This window comes from Hirundo rustica, chromosome Z (assembly GCF_015227805.2).
Source record: "Hirundo rustica isolate bHirRus1 chromosome Z, bHirRus1.pri.v3, whole genome shotgun sequence".
Taxonomy (NCBI): Eukaryota; Metazoa; Chordata; class Aves; order Passeriformes; family Hirundinidae; genus Hirundo; species Hirundo rustica.
The window spans coordinates 3,918,437-3,936,521 of NC_053488.1; the positions used below are offsets into that span (position 1 = coordinate 3,918,437).

The window sequence follows — 18,085 nt, forward strand, 5'->3', positions numbered from 1 at the left end:
CACCTTGCATTTTTTCTTATGAACTCCGTCTATGAGATTTCCGTGGAGGAATCCCATCCTTTAGGTATGTCAGGTGCACCACTCAGGTTCATGTCTTCATCCATGTCATTAATAAAGTGTCGATAACACTGGTCCCATTATGGACCCCTGAAGGACACCATTTGTCACTGAAGTCCACTGACCTCTACCCTCTGGATATGACTGTCAAACCAATTCCGCGTCCACCGAACGGTCCACCCATTGAATCCATCTCTCTCCAATCAAGAGAGAAGGATGTTGTGGGAGGACTGTGCTAAAGGCTTTGCAGTAAAATGACAGATAAACGACATCTGTAACCCTTCCCTTGTCCACTGCTGCAGTCACCTCATCAGAGAAAGCCACTGGGATGATCAGGTGGGACCTGCCCTTGGTGCAGTTGTGTTGTCTGTCCTGAATCACCTCCCTGTCCTACATGTGTACAGCCTTAGGGGCATCTGTTCCTATCTTCCCAGGCAGAGGTGAGATCAATATTTCTCAGGGTCCTCCTTTCTACCCTTCTTAAAGGTGGATACAATGTTTTCCCCTTTTTCCAGTCACCTGGGACGTGCCCTGACTGCCATGACTTTTCAAACATCATGAAGATTGGTTGTGCAACTACATCAGCCAGTTCCTTCAGTTGTCTGCAGTCTATATTGGGTACTCTTTAAATAGGATGCATTGAATCACAAATGCTGCAGTTACTTTTGCTGAAGACTAGTAAACAATGTACTAGTTAGCTACAGAATCATAAGATTAGTGGCAGCCGAGCAAAGATTTTGGGGCCAGAGATGCTTCTTTGTGTTTTTATTGGAAAAGGCTTAAAAGGTTAAAAATACATCTTGATCATCAAACACTGAATTTCTGAAACAAGCAGTGAACAGCAGAGGGAAAAAACCCCCTGATTTTCAGGTGGATCTTGTTTGGTATATGAAAAAAACCTGTTATATTTGATTGTTTATATGAATGATTATAAAAAATGTTGGTTTATGAGATGGCCCAAGAGCAGGGAACTGAAATCAACAACCCAGAATTCCTGGGTTCTGTATCACTTAATTGGGACAAAGTGAAAGGAATCTATGTGGTTCTGTCAGGACACTGAAACAACACTAAGCGTTGTGCAGTTTACTAGACAATTATTGCCTCTGTTTACTTTTGAGGCATTGGGGTTTTTAGCATGCCTCTGGTTAGCTATCAGAACATACAGTACCGTCCATAAAAATCATATAAAATCATTCTGGTTTCATCTGGCTAGAGGTGATTTTCTTCTTAGTAGGTGGTACAGTGCTGTTTTGGATTTGGTATGAGAATAATGTTGATAACACACTGATGTTGTAGTTGTTGCTAAGTAGAATTAACCCATGTCAAGGACTTCGCTCCCATGCTCACTCAGTGAGGAGATCCACAGGAATCTGGGAGGGACTATAGCTTCGATGGGTGATCTGAACTGGCCAAACATCCGTATCACAGATCATTATGTTCAGTGTATTAACTCAGGGGGAGTTAGCTGTGAGGGGCTGATGGCAGCTCAGGTCAGGCTGATCATCAGTCAGTGGGTAGCGGGCTGCTCTACTATGCATCACTTGTGGGAGTTTGGTTGGATTTTATTCCTCTCTCTTTTTCATTCTATTACTAATTTTGCTATTGTCTCTTAGTTTATTTCTGTTACTAAGCTGTGCTTATCCCATGGGTTTTACATTTTTCCAATTCTCTATCAATCTGCCAGGGGCAGGAGAGGGAGCGAGCAGCTGCAGGGTACTTAGTTGCTGGCTGGAGTTGAACCATAATAAAAGTTTTGCTTTTACTACTAAAATCCATAAGATTTTCTTAGAGGACACATGGAATGTGGAGACTTAGATCTGTTTGAACACACTCGTAGATAATGCAGCATGTTTGTGCTGGTCAGGTAATTTAGCTTCAGATTCTTCCCAAAGTCACACTGTAGGGTTAAGAAATTTTAAATCAATGGGGACTGCAAAGGAAATAAATCTTGGGGTACTAATTATAAAATATTCCACAAATCAAGGAAATTAGTTAATCAAACCTGATCTTCCCTCAAAGCTCTCTGGATATACTAGAAAAAACACAGATCGAAACATAGATGTCTTTATGCTCCACTTGGTTCATTTTCCTTCAATTTATTTCACCCCTTATGCCTGCCCTCCTCTATTGCCAGCGGCAGAACGAAAGGCTTCTTGACCCTTATTGTAATTTTGTTTGAGTTAACAGACAGACTGTGCACAAGAACAGAGAGGTCAGTTTCCTTTTTTTCTGTGGAAGGTGGTGTTCTCAACTGAATCAGCTGAACACCACCACTGCTGTGGATATCACAGAGCCAGTTCAGTTTGTTTCACAATGAACCACATCACTTATATCTTTTAGGACAGGTGGCTGTAGCATTAACGTTTCCAAAGACGTCTGGGGTTTTTTTTTTAATGGAAGGCACACTGTGCTGAGCTGTGTGTTCAGCCCTTACTGCAGAAGCTCTGCAGGATGTACAGGCAATGCTGAGCTTTTAACATGCAAGCAGGTACATTTCAACCCTCCCTAACTTTTTGATAAACCAGATGCATCATGGGACAAATCTTATCTGAGACCTTGATTAGAAGAGAGGAAATTGTATGGAGTGTTCTTGCAAGATCACAGAAAAATTGCTAATGAGCCAAGCAGGAATGATATGTGTCTGACAGCTCTGGTACAGATTATTCCCAAGCAAAAGGCTTTTAATCTGTATTTGCCTAGTGTTAGATATCTGCTTGCTTGATTTATTTCCTCGTAATCGTTCCTCACAGTTATTTTTTAGAGAGATAACTTCCATCTGTGATTACTAAAGCAAGATTCTAATTAAGTCTGTTCTGTTAATTTTCAATGCTTACATTTTATCTAAGGGGTAACATGCCATATGTCCTAAAGAGTTGCCAAGAGATAAGCGGGCTATTTAACATACAGAGTCATTTCAATTGCCACTTAGAGTGGAAATGTCAATAGTAAAGTTTTATGATTTCTCAAGTAGACAGAACCAAAGAAGAATACTTTTTAAAAAGATCTCCTTGAGATATAGAAGTCTTTCTAGAGGAATATTAGTGATAAATGGTTGTTGGCTGAGATTTATCTCGTAACTGAAATGTAAACTATCCATGGCAGAGGTAAAGGAATTTTTAAAAGGCAAAGTAGTCCTACTTTCTTGTTATTCTGTCCTGTTCTTGCCTTTCCAAATAGGATGCACTTTTGCCTTTTTTACATATTTTGTGTGAAGAAAGTGTAAAATTTAAATTACCCTGTGGAAAGACAATTTAAAAAGGACTTTCTCTATTGAGAAGCATGATTGCAGCAAGCAGAATACTTAGCAGTAATTGGAATCATTTGGCAAGCTAAATTGTTTTTGTAAATGGATGTAACATAAACTCATTTAATTCTGTGTTTTGTTTCAGAATTGTGTTTTGGTTTTTTTTTTTTTTTAATTTAGAGTGCATTTGTTGCCTAAAAAAGCAGGGTTCAATTAAGCAGGTCAGGAGAGTTGCTTTTTAATTTTAATTGTACTTTGTAGATTAAATAAGGAAGAGGTTTCTTAGAGGAAGGAGCTCTGGAGAACTTCAAATGCTTTAGTCTCATCCAGACCTTATAAATCGGCACATTTTATTATTTACTTTTGCAGCATTTGCTTACAGATGTGAGTTTGTGCTCTACATATTAATCTTCTCTAAGTATGTTTGACTTTAATAGACTTGTGTTCTGCTTCAGTGATTATTCAGTAGATAGATATCTACAAATATGGAGCTTTCTTAACAATAACATGTCAGACTGCTCACACTTGTGCATAACTGAGCTTAATCATAAACTCACTTGACACCAATGGCATTCGTGGTGTTATTCCACGACTCTGCTTGCACAGTTAGTCTCTTCAGTCTTCTGATTTAACTGTCTGACTCTTTGCATAAATAAAGCAAGCATCTCATCCAGTCAAAAACTGTTGGGTGGCTGAAACAAAGTATTGATTATATTGGCTTATAAAAAATGGTGTATGTAAATCTCCAGAATTACTGTTCTGCTTAATTTGATTCTCAAACCTAATGTATGTGGAGCTGAAATTAGTTTATTTGAAAGGGGCAGCTGTAGAAAATCTCTATGGGTCAAAGAATTCGTTTGGTAACCAAATATATGAGTCTCTGAAAAGAAAGTCTTCACACAAAACTCAGTTCTGCCATTTTATCTTTGTGAATCATTTAACTAACTGAAAGATTGGTTGACTGAATTGGAAAGATACAATTGCCATTTTAAAAATCGTGTTTTACCTGATTTTCATGTGGTACTATCATAGTTGCCATCTGTACTCGCCCATCCAGGCCTATAAATGGCTTTTAATTAAGGTCTGTAGCCTGAAACCTGAAAGTTCATGCTGTTCCATTGGAATTTATCCTATCAATACAATTGCATGTGGTATTAGTCAAAACACACTTCTGTGAATTCTGTTAAGGTAGTTAGTTGTTACAGTACCTTCTGACCCTAAGCTTCACATATTAAGTGTATTTAGGAAGAAAATATCATCTATGTGGCTTCACCTCATCAGAGTACAAACAAGTCTACCTCTGTTATTTCTGGGTTGTTTTGTACTGGAGATTTCAAAGAGCTCCACGTTTCCTGTTACACAGAGACATGATCAGCACAGTGTGTATTTGCTGGTTTCTCTTTTCTGCAGAGCTTCGGTATACTCAGTGTAACACTTCACAAAACATATGCTGAGCATGATACTTCATTGTGTCAAGTATAACATTAATAGACGCCATAGCTCTGTCGGTTTTTGATACTATTATTTGCTATTGTTATTGTGTAATTGTACAGTTAAAAAAAGTATTTATAAATGCAAGATGTATTTTGATGTTTCTGCTTTATGTAATTCAGTGTATTTCTTCATCTTTAGGCTGTGCTGAGTCCTCTTATAGCAATTGCACTGAAAATATCTCAGATTCATGAGAGGACAGGACGAAAGGGACCCACTGTCATCACCTGAAGCCACAGAAGATTGTTAAACCAGGGCCAAAAGAGGAACAGCAAGGAAGATACAGAACCTTGTTAAAATTCGTTAGCCATTTGTGCCTTGTATGATTTTAAAAGTTAGGTGGGAAGAAAAATTCAATATAACATTAAGCATAATAATTTGCATTGACCTCCAGATGCAATAGTGTATTGACTTGTTTTACCTGCAGTATAATAATTTCTGATAACAGTATAACCAAAGAAAGAGGCCTTAACATTCAAATGTTGTCAGTAATGTAGCCAAAAAATGTCAACTGCTTGGTTTTGAATGCTATGATAAAAGTTGGTGAAATTTCAGTTAGGGGGAGAGAGGGAGTTGCAAAGCAAAGACATGCTTGGTGAGTACTGTTTGGGATTCTTGTCCCCCTCTGGTAGGTTTCTGAAGAGGTTTTCAGAGCATGTCTGAGTCGTAGGGCTGTGTACTAAGCTCTGCACGGGGTGCATTTCCTCCCCTGGCTCCATGCCTCCTCTCAGGCCTCTCCTGTTGCTCACAGATGCATGCTGACAGCAGTGCTGTATACACACTTAGACTTGCTCCCACAGATGGGGTTATTCCATACTTTGTTACCCCTGCTTTTAAAACATATCAATGTGACTTGTGCCTTTAGATTTTCCTTATTTTTTGACTCTTTGGGGTTTTTTTCCTCCGAAAGGAGGCCTTTGTGCTATAGAGCTGATTTTGTCCTTCCAGCAATATGTCGGGTATGGAATCTGACTGTCTTCTGCAATATTCCTCACGTCAGGAGATGATACTGGTGCTTACTGTGTTTGAAAGATAATCTCTGCAAGTTCAGCAATCCTTTAAGAAGGGGTTACAGAAGTTTCTTAAAGTCTTTGGAATACTCCTGCTCCACTAACCATGAAGTAAATGAGTAAGAGGGAATTAAACAAATCCTAATCAATTGAATGGAAATACTACTCTGATTCACCCTCTGGACACAGTTTCTGTTAGATTCTTGGTAACAGTGGATCATGCAATAGAAATTTGGGGAGTGCAAGAGACATTCCCGGCATAGATCTGAGAAGGCTGTTGGGGATATGGACATCAGCATTTTTCTGCTTGTGAAATGATACAGAAGTTCTAGCTACAATTCTGTGCTCTGAAAAAGAACGCAACACTTTATGCATGTGATTTGCTTGAGAGCTTTGCTTCCTTGGAAATGGTGTGGTCACTTGTACCATTCGTCAAGGTGGCTTTGTGCAGCTTGCCTCTTTGCAGTGTATTGCAATTCATTGTGGTTGTCAGATTTTAGTACAATTTATATAATATTGCAGCAAAGGAAATTGTTTAAATTTCTTTCAACACTTCCGTCAAAAAATGGCTATGGCACTTAGCGTACAATAAAGAGTAATGCTGTATATCTGTCTTAATACCTAATTGTGGACAAGACACCCTGCACTTTCAAGCATCCTAATAAAATTGCCTTTATTACAATTACATTATTCTTAATTGACTCTAAACGAACGAGGTATGAATGTTCTCACTTAGTTTTCTACCTTACCCTTCATTGTTTCCATAAGCCAAAAGAGATTATAAGACTTTAGTTCCTTTTATAAAGATTTTTCTTTTATATGACCATGACATTCTCACATTTTTTGGACATCTACTTTATATTGTAAGAGCACTCATCTTCACAGAAACCTTTTTTAATCTAATGTTTTGTATTTATTAGTGATTAAATGTTTCTAGGTGCAGGATAATAAAATCCTAACTAGTAGATCACACATGGTCAACCACAGACACATTCTGAATTTTGACAGTTCAAATTACTGGGTTGTGCGAAAGAACATTCTGAAAGTCAGTCCCCTAAAACTTGTAAAATCACTTACACATTCTCTGACAATGAAATGATTTTTGATTACATAGTGAACTGGCTGTTTATACTTTGGAGTATCCAATTTGCCAAGCTTTTCCGGAATGGGGAGAATGCAGTTTGAAAAGTAAGGATGTACTGAAGCTGGGTGTCTTTCAGGGTGCAGTGGGAAGATTCAAGAACAGATGAAGACTGAAGAAACATACTTGTGCTTTTATCAGAAAGCTGTCACTAGAGCTGCAGTAAATGACAGTCTGTTTGATGAAGGCAGTCATCATAAACAAAGGTCATGTTTTAAAATCTCTGTATTGACTTTGTCCTGCACGGGGGAAACATTAGTTGTGCCTGTGTACTGAAATGGAGAAAAGGGCTGTTTGTGTGTGGTTTTGAATAGCTGTCCAACAGCAGTCTTGAAGAAGTAGGCTAACCCTAAATCCACTCACCCTCCCTTTTTTTATGGTGATGGGTGGTACTGATAAAAAGTAACTGATATTTTCCACCTGTTAATTGCTTCTCTCTGCAAAAAGATGAATAAAACTTGGTAAGGCTCAAGTACAGCTTTTTATAGCTTATGTAGGTGGGAGAAGACTGTAGCCACAGTCTCATGGAGTCTGCTGCATTTCTTGAGGTCTTTTAATTATCAATGTGAGATATGAATGTGTGGGAAAAAGCAAGTTCTGTGAATTTACAAAAAGATACAAAGCTTCTTAAACCGTACCATACATTCAGCAGAGGAAAAACTGTTGTCAATAGTGTTCATCTTATCCCAGTGTCTAGGCACTGTGACAGAGACCCACACCCTTTTGTGCTATTGTTTAATTATCTGCTTCCTCAAGTTTGGAACTTGCAGGATTCCTGTATTATTCAGCTGCGATTGCGCTGACATTTGCTTGGATAATTCTGTTTCCTAAACCCTCATATTTTCTCTGTGTTCAGAGACAATTTGGAAGGCAATATACTAATCACCTGAACCACAGGATCACAGAATCCTCGAGGCTGGAAGGAGCCATCAGGAAATCACCTAGTCTGTGTCCCAGCTCACAGCAGAGTCTGGTAGGGGAGGCTGTCCAGGACCATGTGTAGCTGGTTTTGATTATCTCAAGGGCTGAGATGCCAAAACTTTCCTAGGTGAAATGTACAAGTGATTGACTGCTCCCAGAGTGAAAACAAACAAACAAACAAACAACAATAACAAACCCAAAAAACCACACCACCACCAACCAACCAAACAAACAACCACACAAAAAAAAACCCACACAAAAGAAACAAAAGCCCAACAGCAAAACCTTCTGCAGTGTCCAGATGGAATATCATGTGATTTAGTTTGTGCCCATTGCCTCTTACCCTGTCACTGAGAAGAGCCTAGGTCCTTACACTTCTCTTTTTCCCACCTAGTATTTCTAGAAATCTGTAAGATCCTTCAAGAGCCTCCTCTTCTCCAGACTAAACACTCCCTCAGTGTGTGATCATATGACAATTTTTCCAGGCTCTTTTTCTTTATGGCCCTTTGCTGGAGGTACTGGAATGTCCATGTCTGTTTTGTGCTTGGGAAGCTCAGGCCTGGACCCAGCACTCCAGATGTATCTAAACTCTGTCAGTGCTGAGCAGAGGGAAAGGTTCACCTTCCTCCAAGAAGCCATTCCTGCTGTTTTTCCTGATGCAACCCCCGATGTCAATTGCTGTCTGCTGTGCAGGTGAGTTGCGAACTTTTTGTTACGTGTGTGATCCCTGGATCCTTCTCTGTGTGGCTGTTTTCCAGCCCACTGGCTCCAGCATGTATTGGTGACTGGGTTTGTTCATCCACAAGGGCAGGACTTCCCTTTGTTGTGATGCCTTATGTTTTAGCTTTCATGTGTTTCAGATTCTGGGCTGCCCAGGGGTGCAGTTCTGAGCTCACACTCAGTGTCACTCAGCTCTCTGCTCAGAGCAGGAACACAAAACAAATCCTTTTCCAGCTGAGGACCAAGGACAACTTTCAGGCCCAAAAGCACAAACAATGGTGGCTAAAGGATGGGACCTCACAACCTGGAACTGTAACTGGACAATTAAACCCCAATATGCAAATGGACCAAAACTTATAAAAATGTAAGACCTTGTGATGGGTCATCCATTTTGTGACCATTCTTAGTCCACCCTGGGTGTAGCCCTGGTCAGGCTCCTGTCCTGCCCAAGGTGGATCTTGGAGGCCTTTCAATAAATACCTGCTTTATTCTCCAGCTCTGTCCAGTCTCTCTTTCACATCAGCCTTCCCTCAGCATCAGCAAGTTGAACTTCAGTATTGTAGGTCATCAGGTTGGTTAAGCACAATTTACCTTTCACAAATCCTTCCTGATCCTAATCACCTTCTTGTCCTTGGCTTTGGCAAGGGTTTCCAGGATTGGCAACTCCATCACCTCCCCAGGAACTAAAGTGAGGTTGACCAGCCGATCACTCCCTAGATCCTCCTTCTCTTAAGGACAGGAGTGATATTTTCTCTCTTACCTCAGGGACCACTCCTCGTCCCCACAATCTTCCAAAGGCAACAGAAGGTAGCAATACCGTGACTCAGCTTCAGCTCTGTGCACGCCATTGTAAGTCATTACATCAAGGTGTGTATGTCCTGTTTTTTCAAGTACTTACTGACCATTTCTTGCTCCATCCAAGGTAAGTCTTCCTCGCTCCATATTTTTCCTTTAGTCTCAAAAGCCTACAATTCCTGAAGACTGCTTTTGTCAGTAAAGATGAAGGCAAAGAAGGCACCGAGCGCCTCAAGTTTTCTACGTTCTCTTTCAGCTCATGTAGCTGTAGGAACTTTCCCCATTACCCTTCACATTTCTCATCTGTCCTGATTTCGGCCAGTACAGTGTTATTTTTGCATTTTCTGGGATGGGGGTATGGGAAGGGCAAGGAGGCCGGAGCTGTATGGATGTGTACAGGTGATTTATTCTATGCCAGCCATGTCATTGCTGCAGGGCAAGGCTTTGGGTAGAAGAAAAGGTAGAGTGGAAGTGATGCCTTGGGAAAGCTGACCTGAATCAGAGACTGGAAAGAGCTAGAGAATAAAGGAGGTATTTATTGAAAGGCCTCTAGGATACACCTTGGGCAGGACAGGGCCTGACCAGAGCTACACCCAAGGTGGACTAAGAATGGTCACAAAATGGCTGACCCATCACAAGGTCTTACATTTTTATAAGTTTTAGTCCATTTGCATATTGGGGTTTAATTGTCCAATTACAGCTCCAGGTTGTGAGGTCCCATCCTTTAGCCGCCGTTGTTTGTGCTTTTGGGCCTGAAAGTTGTCCTTGGTCCTCATCAGGAAAAGGATTTGTTTTGTGTTCCTGCTCTGTGCAGAGAGCTGACTGACACCAAATATGAGGCTCAGAACTGCACCCCTGGGCAGCCCAGAATCTGAAACACATGAAAGCTGGAACTTAAGGCATCAGAAGGACAGCGTTTTTGTTCCCTCTTTACCTGTGGAAGCGAAGTGCTGAACAGAGTACTGCAGTCAGCGTGGTCTGGGTGGAGCAGACTGGCTTGGGGGGTTTGTCCATCCTTGTTTTCCATTGTCTCAGGCAGGGGACGAAAAACCCCGCATTGGCTGTGGTCGTGCCCACGCTTTTCTCCTTTGTCTCTGGAAAAGCCACGTGGCCACCGAGGGTGTGGTGACATCCTCCATTTTTCTCCTTTGTCTCGGAAAACCTGTCGTGGTCACTGGCCATGGTAACAACTGGATGGTTGGACTTCCATAAGCATTTTTGGCTTGTAATCACCCTCTTTCATACATTGTTATTATTAGTATTGTTTCTGTTACTGTTTGTTTTCCATATTACTATTTTTTCAGTAAATTGTTATCTCAAAGCATGATCTCTGCCTTTTTCTCCCTTTCTCACTGGAGCGGGTGGGGGGAAAGGAAGTGGCTGTTTGAGATTAATTTCCAGCTGGTCTTCAACTGATGTCACCTTATTCAACTCCAGGTGGGCTGTGGCTTTCCTCATCTCATCCCTGCATGATTGTACAGTGCTCTGCATTCCTCCTAATTCAGCTGTCCCTGCTTCCACTTGTCTTACATTTCCTGTTTATATCCCAGTTTAGTCAGGAGCCATCCATGTAGGCCTTTTGCTGCCTTTGTTTGAACTCTGCATATCAGGTTGAATGATTCCCGAGCTTAAAGGAGGTGATCTTTGAAAATTAAACAGCTGTCCTGGAGTCATCCTTTCTCCAGGGTCAGAACCCATGTGATTCTTCCAAGCAGCTCTAGAGATGTTAAAGTCTGCTCTGCAAACTTCGGTTCCACTCTTTGCTGTTCTCCCTCCTCTCAAATTTCCGAACTCATCATCTCATGATGCCTGCAGCAAAAACCTTCACAGGCCCACACATTTCTTTTGGAGGTGTGAGTGCCAAGACTGGCTTCTCAGTCACCAGTGTCAGGAAGTTGTTTGTCAATGCACTGAATTTGTTCTGTTATGAAGCTTTAGTTTGTCCAGTTCATATCCTTTAGCCCAAAGAAAATTTATTTTAATGTAAAATTTCCAGCTGCTACTCTTGGCAAAGATAAATTCATGCTACTAAGTATGATCAAAAGCAAAGTGTTTAAAACCTCTTGCTGCCTTAAGACAGTTTACATTTTTGAGCTCATTGCCCATGCCATTTTGCATTCAGTTCATAATAAAATAGTTCATTAGCTGAAAAGAGAAACTTAAAACCAGATTGTATCAAAATGTTAGGTATTAACTTCAATGTTCTCCCTATCTCAGTAACTTTTTTGCATCAAATACTTCATTGCATACTGCAAGTTGAAGATGCATTTATCTTCAGTTTCACATTTCTGGACCTTACAATGTCTGCAAATGGCTGGCACTAAAAAGGGGCACTGCAGGACTCTTGTGGAACTGGGAGAAAGGAAGAACTTCCTGGTTGTTTATAAATATATGTGGAAATTCTCTGAGTGCATTTCCTATAGCAAACCATTCCAAGAGAAAACTTCAGGTACTTGCTCTTAGTATGACCCAGAGCTGTAGTCCCAGACATTACTCACTCTTTTGGTCTTGCTTTAATATCACCTAGTGATATTTTCATGTGGAAATCTAGTTAGATTTCCACAGGAAAAAAGAAACAAAAAAAAACCAACAAAAAAACCCCCACCCCACCCCCCCCCAAAAAAAACCCAACCAAAAACAAACAAACAAACAAAGACACAAAAACACAAAAACAAAAAGAACCACAAAAAACAAAAACAAACAAACAAACAAACAAAAAACCAAAACAAAACCCAAGCCCCCAAAAGCAAAAAACCCAACCCTTAAAAAACCCAAAACCAACAACAACCAAAAAAAAAAACCAAAAAAAACCCCCAAACCCCCACAAAACCCCCCCCACCCCTAAGCATGCAGAGGACAAGCATTTTGCTGTGGGATATCTCCTGGTTAATCAGTCTTATCTGCTGTGATGGATACCTGCACTAATACTTGTGAATGTGGGCTGCCCTCAGAAACTGAGACTCTGGAGTAAAGAAGTAAGAGATTTTGGGGGGTGGATATAGTAATGCTAGGAGGAAAGGCCATAACAAGGTCACTCAAGCAGATCTTCTCTTCATCTGTTTTGGAAAGAATGTGTTGTGTTCCTCTGTTTTTTATTGTTCTCTGTGCTGGACTGTTTCTCAGTCACTTTGAAAAGTATTTATATCTTCTGTCTTTTTCAGGGACTCTTTTTTTTTTCTCCCTCTGGGTATTTTACTACATTTCTCAACCCCAACTTGTCTTGAAAGGGTTTTTCTTCCTCTGTAGCTTGCCCATCCCATTTTATTCCTCTTTCCTTTCTCCTTACAGCAACTAAAGAACTGTATGTTCCTCCCATAAAGGATAAAATTCTTTGGAAAAGAAAACTGATGCAGCTGTCAGTTCCCTGGCCTTAGCCATGGCTTGCATGTACTGCTGTAATGCTTAACTTGCTTAACTTACTTAAGCTTAACTGTAATGCTTAACTTGCTTAACTTACAGTATGTGAACATCTGGAAAGTGTGATAGCTTTTCTGTCTCACTGGTCTCTAGCAAAACCAGGAACGGGTTTCCCAGAGAGGTGATACATTCCCCACTCCTGGAAAAAATCAAGGTCAGGTTGGACAGTGCTCTGACCAACCTGATCTAATTGAAGGCGTACTTGCTCTTTGCAAGGGCTTGGACTAGATGATGTTTTCCGGCCCAAACCTTCCAAACCAAAAAGAAAAATTCCATCTAAAGTAAGTGTTAAAAGTTCAGATCTGAGTGAAACCTCGTAAATTTTTTCTTGTAATCTGGAATTACATTACCGTGGTCTGGATGCCGGTTTGCCTCAGTGATTTTGTAGGAGGAAGGATATATGTAGCAGAAGAAGGATGAGTCCAAGCCTGTCCTTTTTCTGGAATTTGTTGTATAATTATGAAGCCACTTGTGTCAGAAACAGGGTACAGGGTCCCTTTTTCAGCTTCCACAGTCTTGAGTAAGCTCTGACAGAAGCAACTGCTCTTAGAACTGGCTGAGAGGAGTCAGAGATGATTTTTCCTCCTGCAATTGACAATAGCCTCTGAGGAGATGTAAGCATAACCAGAGCTCTCTGTTTGGCAGCTAAGTGGTGTATTTTATGGTGCCCTCATCCTGAATCATGGGCACCTCGTATCATATAAGCAAATACAAGACATTTGTTTTAAATACAAAATTTATTCATGAATTCACTAGTAAAATAGCAGTCATTTTTACCCCCACATAAAACAGCTTGAAAGGTATACAATACAAAAATAATCAGTTGCAACAATTAATCTGCAAATTTCAAACAAAAGCTGACTTAATAGGTTTCCCAAGTCAGTTAATGTCTCAAAACAAAAAAAAAAAAGACGGCTTTCTTCTGAAACCCCTTATGAAGCACAAGTCAAGACTGATAAGAGCATGATGCTCCATTTATCTTGTAGCTTAAGAAACTCCTGTTGCCAGATACGGTGACTTCTACTAGACACAGCCTGAACATTTCTATCTCTATGGAGATTTATTCTAATTTGAAATACTGAGCACTTTTACATATCCCCTCCAACTCCTCTCTAGGTCACAAATGATCAGTGTTTTTCCTGTGCAATTTCACCCTAAGCAGTGTTTCTGTCAGGGATCACTGACACAAGTCCTCTTCCCGTTTTCCCTGCTTCACAGATGCAGGATTTTACTGGCTGCCTGTCTCTCCTGTTTTGACAGGTGTGACTCTTCCTGAGGTCCTCTGGAAGTCTGTATCCTGTTGGCAACCGATTTCTGGCATGGATATATGAGAATTTAACTCCCCTCTGAGGTTTGGGTCTTGCTCAGCTGTTTGCTGCTGCTCCACAGATAATGTGTATGGTGGTGGCTGTTCCTGCTCATTTGTTTCACTGACAAACTCTGCACTGCTCTCACTATATGGAGGAGGAGGAATATCGATGAATTTTTGCTGTTTTAGTGTGGAGGCATCTGGCAGCGAGGAGACCAGTTTTTCAGGATCTATGCTGTCTTCATAAGAGGGAGGATAGAAGTCAGGCCTAAAATAAGAAAACCAAAAGGAAACACATCATGGTTAATGTGATTTATCTCACATTGCTTGGTTAGATGCTTTGTCTGTTATGTTTCCAAAATTTAGATGAGGCTTTAACTGTAAACAGTGCTTGAAGCAATGAAATATATTAGTATAAAAAAGTCACTAGTATAAAAACTATAAAACTGGTATCACTTGCCTTGTATTTGTAAAAAAAGGTTTTATTAAAACACAGCATTCTAAAAAAACAAGCCTTCCCCATGAAAATTCCCAATCATGGCATAAAAACACTCATGCTTGTGAGTATTTTAACAAGCTCCTGAGAGAAATTTAATTTGGAAGAAGGAGATCAGTGTTATTTATTATTAGAATAACCATTGTTTTCCACAGCTTTAAAATAAATTTGGTATGTCTCTCCTTATCTAACCAAAATTTACTGAATGTTGCTTTTATAGTGCCTTTAGCACACCCATTCTCAGTGTTTCTAGTATGGTTTCCACAACACTGGGGGAAAAGCAATTCGTATCCAGTGACCACGCTGAAGAGTTTTGCCAGGCCTAGTGCCAATCAGTTTAAGAAACTCTCTCTCTGAAAGCATCAGACTTTGTTAAGAACAAAGTCATAGGGTCACAGAATGTTTTGGGAAGGGACCTTAATGATCATTCAGTTCCTGCCATGGGCAGGGCCACCTCCCACTAGACCAGGTTGTCCATCCAACCTTGCCTTGAACACTTACCAGGGATGGGGCAGCCTCTCTGGGCAGCCTGCTCCAGTGCCTCACCACCCTCACAGTAAAGCATTTCTTTTTTTCCCCAATGCCTAAATTAACATAACCTTTCTACATTGGAAACCATTCCCCCCTGTCCTGTCACTACATGTTCTATTGTGAAGTCCTTCTCCATCTTTCCTATAAGTTCCCTTCATGTACACAAGGGTGTTGCAGTCTCACTGGAACCTCTGAGCTGAATAACTCCAGCTCTCTCAGTCTGTCGTCACAAGGGAAGAGCACAATTCCTCTGATCATCTCCAGGGCACTCTTCCAGACCTGCTCTAGCAGGTGCATTCCCTTTCTGTGCCAAGGATGCCAGATCTGGCTGCAGTGCTCCAGGACTCACAAAGACACAGCTGAGGATCAGAATCCCCTCCCTCACACTCCTTTTGATGCAGCCCAGGACACCTTTGGCTTTCTGGGCTGCAGGTGCACATCTCTGGGTCACACCGACCTACTCATCAACAACCCCCACCAAGTTGTTCTCCCCAGAACTGCTCTCAATCCATTCTTTGCCCAGCCTGTGTTTGTGCTTCGCTTTGCACCAACCCAGGTGCAGGACCTTTTGCCTGGCCAGTTTGAATTTTGTGAGATTTTTAAATTGGCACAGTTAGATGAATAATGAATGAGCTGAGGCCCCCTGCATACCTCAGCTTTGATAACCTGCATGAGCACCTGCCCCACAGCAACATCTTAAATTGTCTGCTGGGATGGGACTCAGCATGCTCCTGCACCAAGCTGGAATTGCTGCACCTGCTGCCTCCATGCATGACTTTGGAAGCTTTGGAAAATTTGAAACTTTCTTTGTTTCGTGCAGTATACCTTACCTTAGGTGTTGTCTGCGTGAACGGCTGTTTGCACATTGCTGCTCGCTCTAGCAAATAAAATTTCACACCACAGTTCCCTCCACAGAAAAACAATAAAATGACTACATGATTTGCATTTTGTAAAAGCCTTGTATTCTTCTTTCTTCTCACAGTAAGTTTAAAAACCAGCATCCCTCCCTCCCAATTCTTCTGCAACACATACCTGTCTATGGTGCAGACGTGTGGTTCTCTGCAGCTGGGACTTCGAATGGAGATGCCAAGGGCCCTGTATTTCAGGACTTCATGGAAAGTGCTCCAGAAAATGCCAGTAACAAGGAGACAGAGCCCCAAAGCTAACAGGCAGTAAAACACCAGCTTGTTGTTCCCACAGCTGCACATGGAGGAATTCGTGGACATGCAAAGTACTGCCAGGCAAATAGTGGAGAAACTGAGTAAGAGCACAAAAAGACGAATGAAAGTAAAAAGACCTTTTGGCATCTTTCACAGAAAACACGGCACTTTGTTCCTCTCTGCCGTTTGTTTGCTGGCTCTCTCTGCTGTACTTCTTGTCTTCATGTATGGGTACTTTATATGCTACAGGACCAACTGGCCTTTAGGCAATTAAGAGAAGCAGACAGTTCTAACTACTCATTAACTCTTTGAGAGACTTATAAACTCTATCGAGATTAATTTGTAACCTTCTACCTACTTTAGGGAAGGAAGCAGAAACTTCCTGAACCATCCCTTTGCCGCTGTAATCTCTGGAGTGTAAACTTGGACTGCTACCTTCACTGCATGATTTGCAGTAGTTTACTCGCTGCACTGCTTCTGAACGAGACCTGTATTTGCTAAGTTTGACTTACTTTACTTTAAAAGAAAAGCAACCAACGACCAACAAAGGTGCTGTTCATAAATCCCCATTAAAGGTTTGAAGGGAAATTGTGCTTTGTATAAATGCAGACTGACATGAGGAGGGGAACGGGCATGGGCAAAAAGTGCTGTTCTCTGAGGGGCAATGTCATCTCACCTTTTCTCTCTGACTTGCCAAGATAAGGTAGCACTAAAGGATATTAGTGTCTGACAGGCGTCAGTCTAGGTTCGAAAAAGGATTTACTTCTCCGAGCACTAGCTCTTGCCATCCAGTACCTTGGTCCTGAGAGCCCAGCGGGCTGACACATGAAGCACTTGCATGAGGCATAAAAAGCCCAGCACCTCAGACTGAGACACAGGGCAGCCTTGAGGGGTGTGTGTGAGCTCCCAGAAGAAGCAGCAGAAGGCAGTACATCTCTTAGTGAGCAGGTTTCCTAGATGTGGAATTACCCCAAGGATATGCTGGGCTCTGAGTAGCACTCACAGCTTTCTCTCCAGCCGCCTAACTTGCATGGTTATTATTGAATGGGTGTTACAACAGCCAGCTCTCACCTCCCTATGCTGCTTTGTAAGGCTTGAGTTGCAAAAGCAGCAAAAAATTCAACGGCAAAAACCACTGGTGACACTAAAGAAAATCAGGTTACTTCCCTTAAAAGATCTGCTCCAGTGGAAAAGACGTAAAGTGGAGCAAATTCCCACTTATGTGAGTTGTCACTTAGCAATAGTCCAGGTGCATGTTTCTCAGGGACCTGGGGGTGGGTCAGGGAAAACTGTTATTTTAGGCTCTGGCTTCACCAAATTCAGGTCTTTAAAAGAGGTGGCCCAGTTGTGACGGAGGAAAGGAGTAACCAGGTGGGTAAAGCCATGTACTGGGGGTAGGAATTCCTGCAGGGAAGGTGTGAGTGGTGGCTGGGAACATGAGGGGCAGGTGGAGCACAGTGAAACAGAAGAGTCCGTGCTGCTGGATGCCCAGTCAACAGCAACCGCTGCTCTTCCAGAAATGTAACTGCAAAAGTGTGCTGCGACAGAAACACATTAAAATAAACTTTTGAAAAGCAAGTAATTTACATCTGCCTTGCCTAAGAAGGAGTCCACCAGTTCATCTTCCTTCGGGTGCAGGATTGTTTTCCAGGACGCCTTTGCTTCATGCTCTGTTGTTCCAGATATTAATGAATGCTCCTCCTTCAATTTGTTTTCCCATAGGTTAACAGACCCAGCTGAATTTACAATAGTATTTTTTCTGTATAATTTCTATTTTCTGCATATCTGTTAAA

General features: G+C 41.4%; 2 protein-coding genes across 2 annotated transcripts in view; one reads left to right on the forward strand and one right to left on the reverse strand.

The window, feature by feature from the left end:
* The window catches only part of PGM5 (phosphoglucomutase 5), a 70,278-nt gene extending 63,791 nt beyond the window's left edge, over positions 1-6,487 (forward strand). The window contains exon 11 of the mRNA XM_040090805.1: positions 4,934-6,487. Within this exon, the coding sequence (XP_039946739.1) occupies positions 4,934-5,023 (90 nt within the window). The 3' untranslated portion in view covers positions 5,024-6,487. The remainder of the gene's footprint in view (positions 1-4,933) is intronic.
* Positions 6,488-13,544: 7,057 nt separating this feature from the next.
* On the reverse strand, positions 13,545-16,439 carry TMEM252 (transmembrane protein 252). Its single transcript, XM_040090732.2, has 2 exons — positions 16,165-16,439; positions 13,545-14,373 (listed from the first exon to the last, which is right to left on the reverse strand). Exons 1-2 carry the CDS (start codon positions 16,437-16,439, stop codon positions 14,025-14,027), a joined length of 624 nt encoding a protein of 207 aa, XP_039946666.1. The 3' UTR covers positions 13,545-14,024.
* Between the last annotated feature and the right edge of the window lie 1,646 nt (positions 16,440-18,085).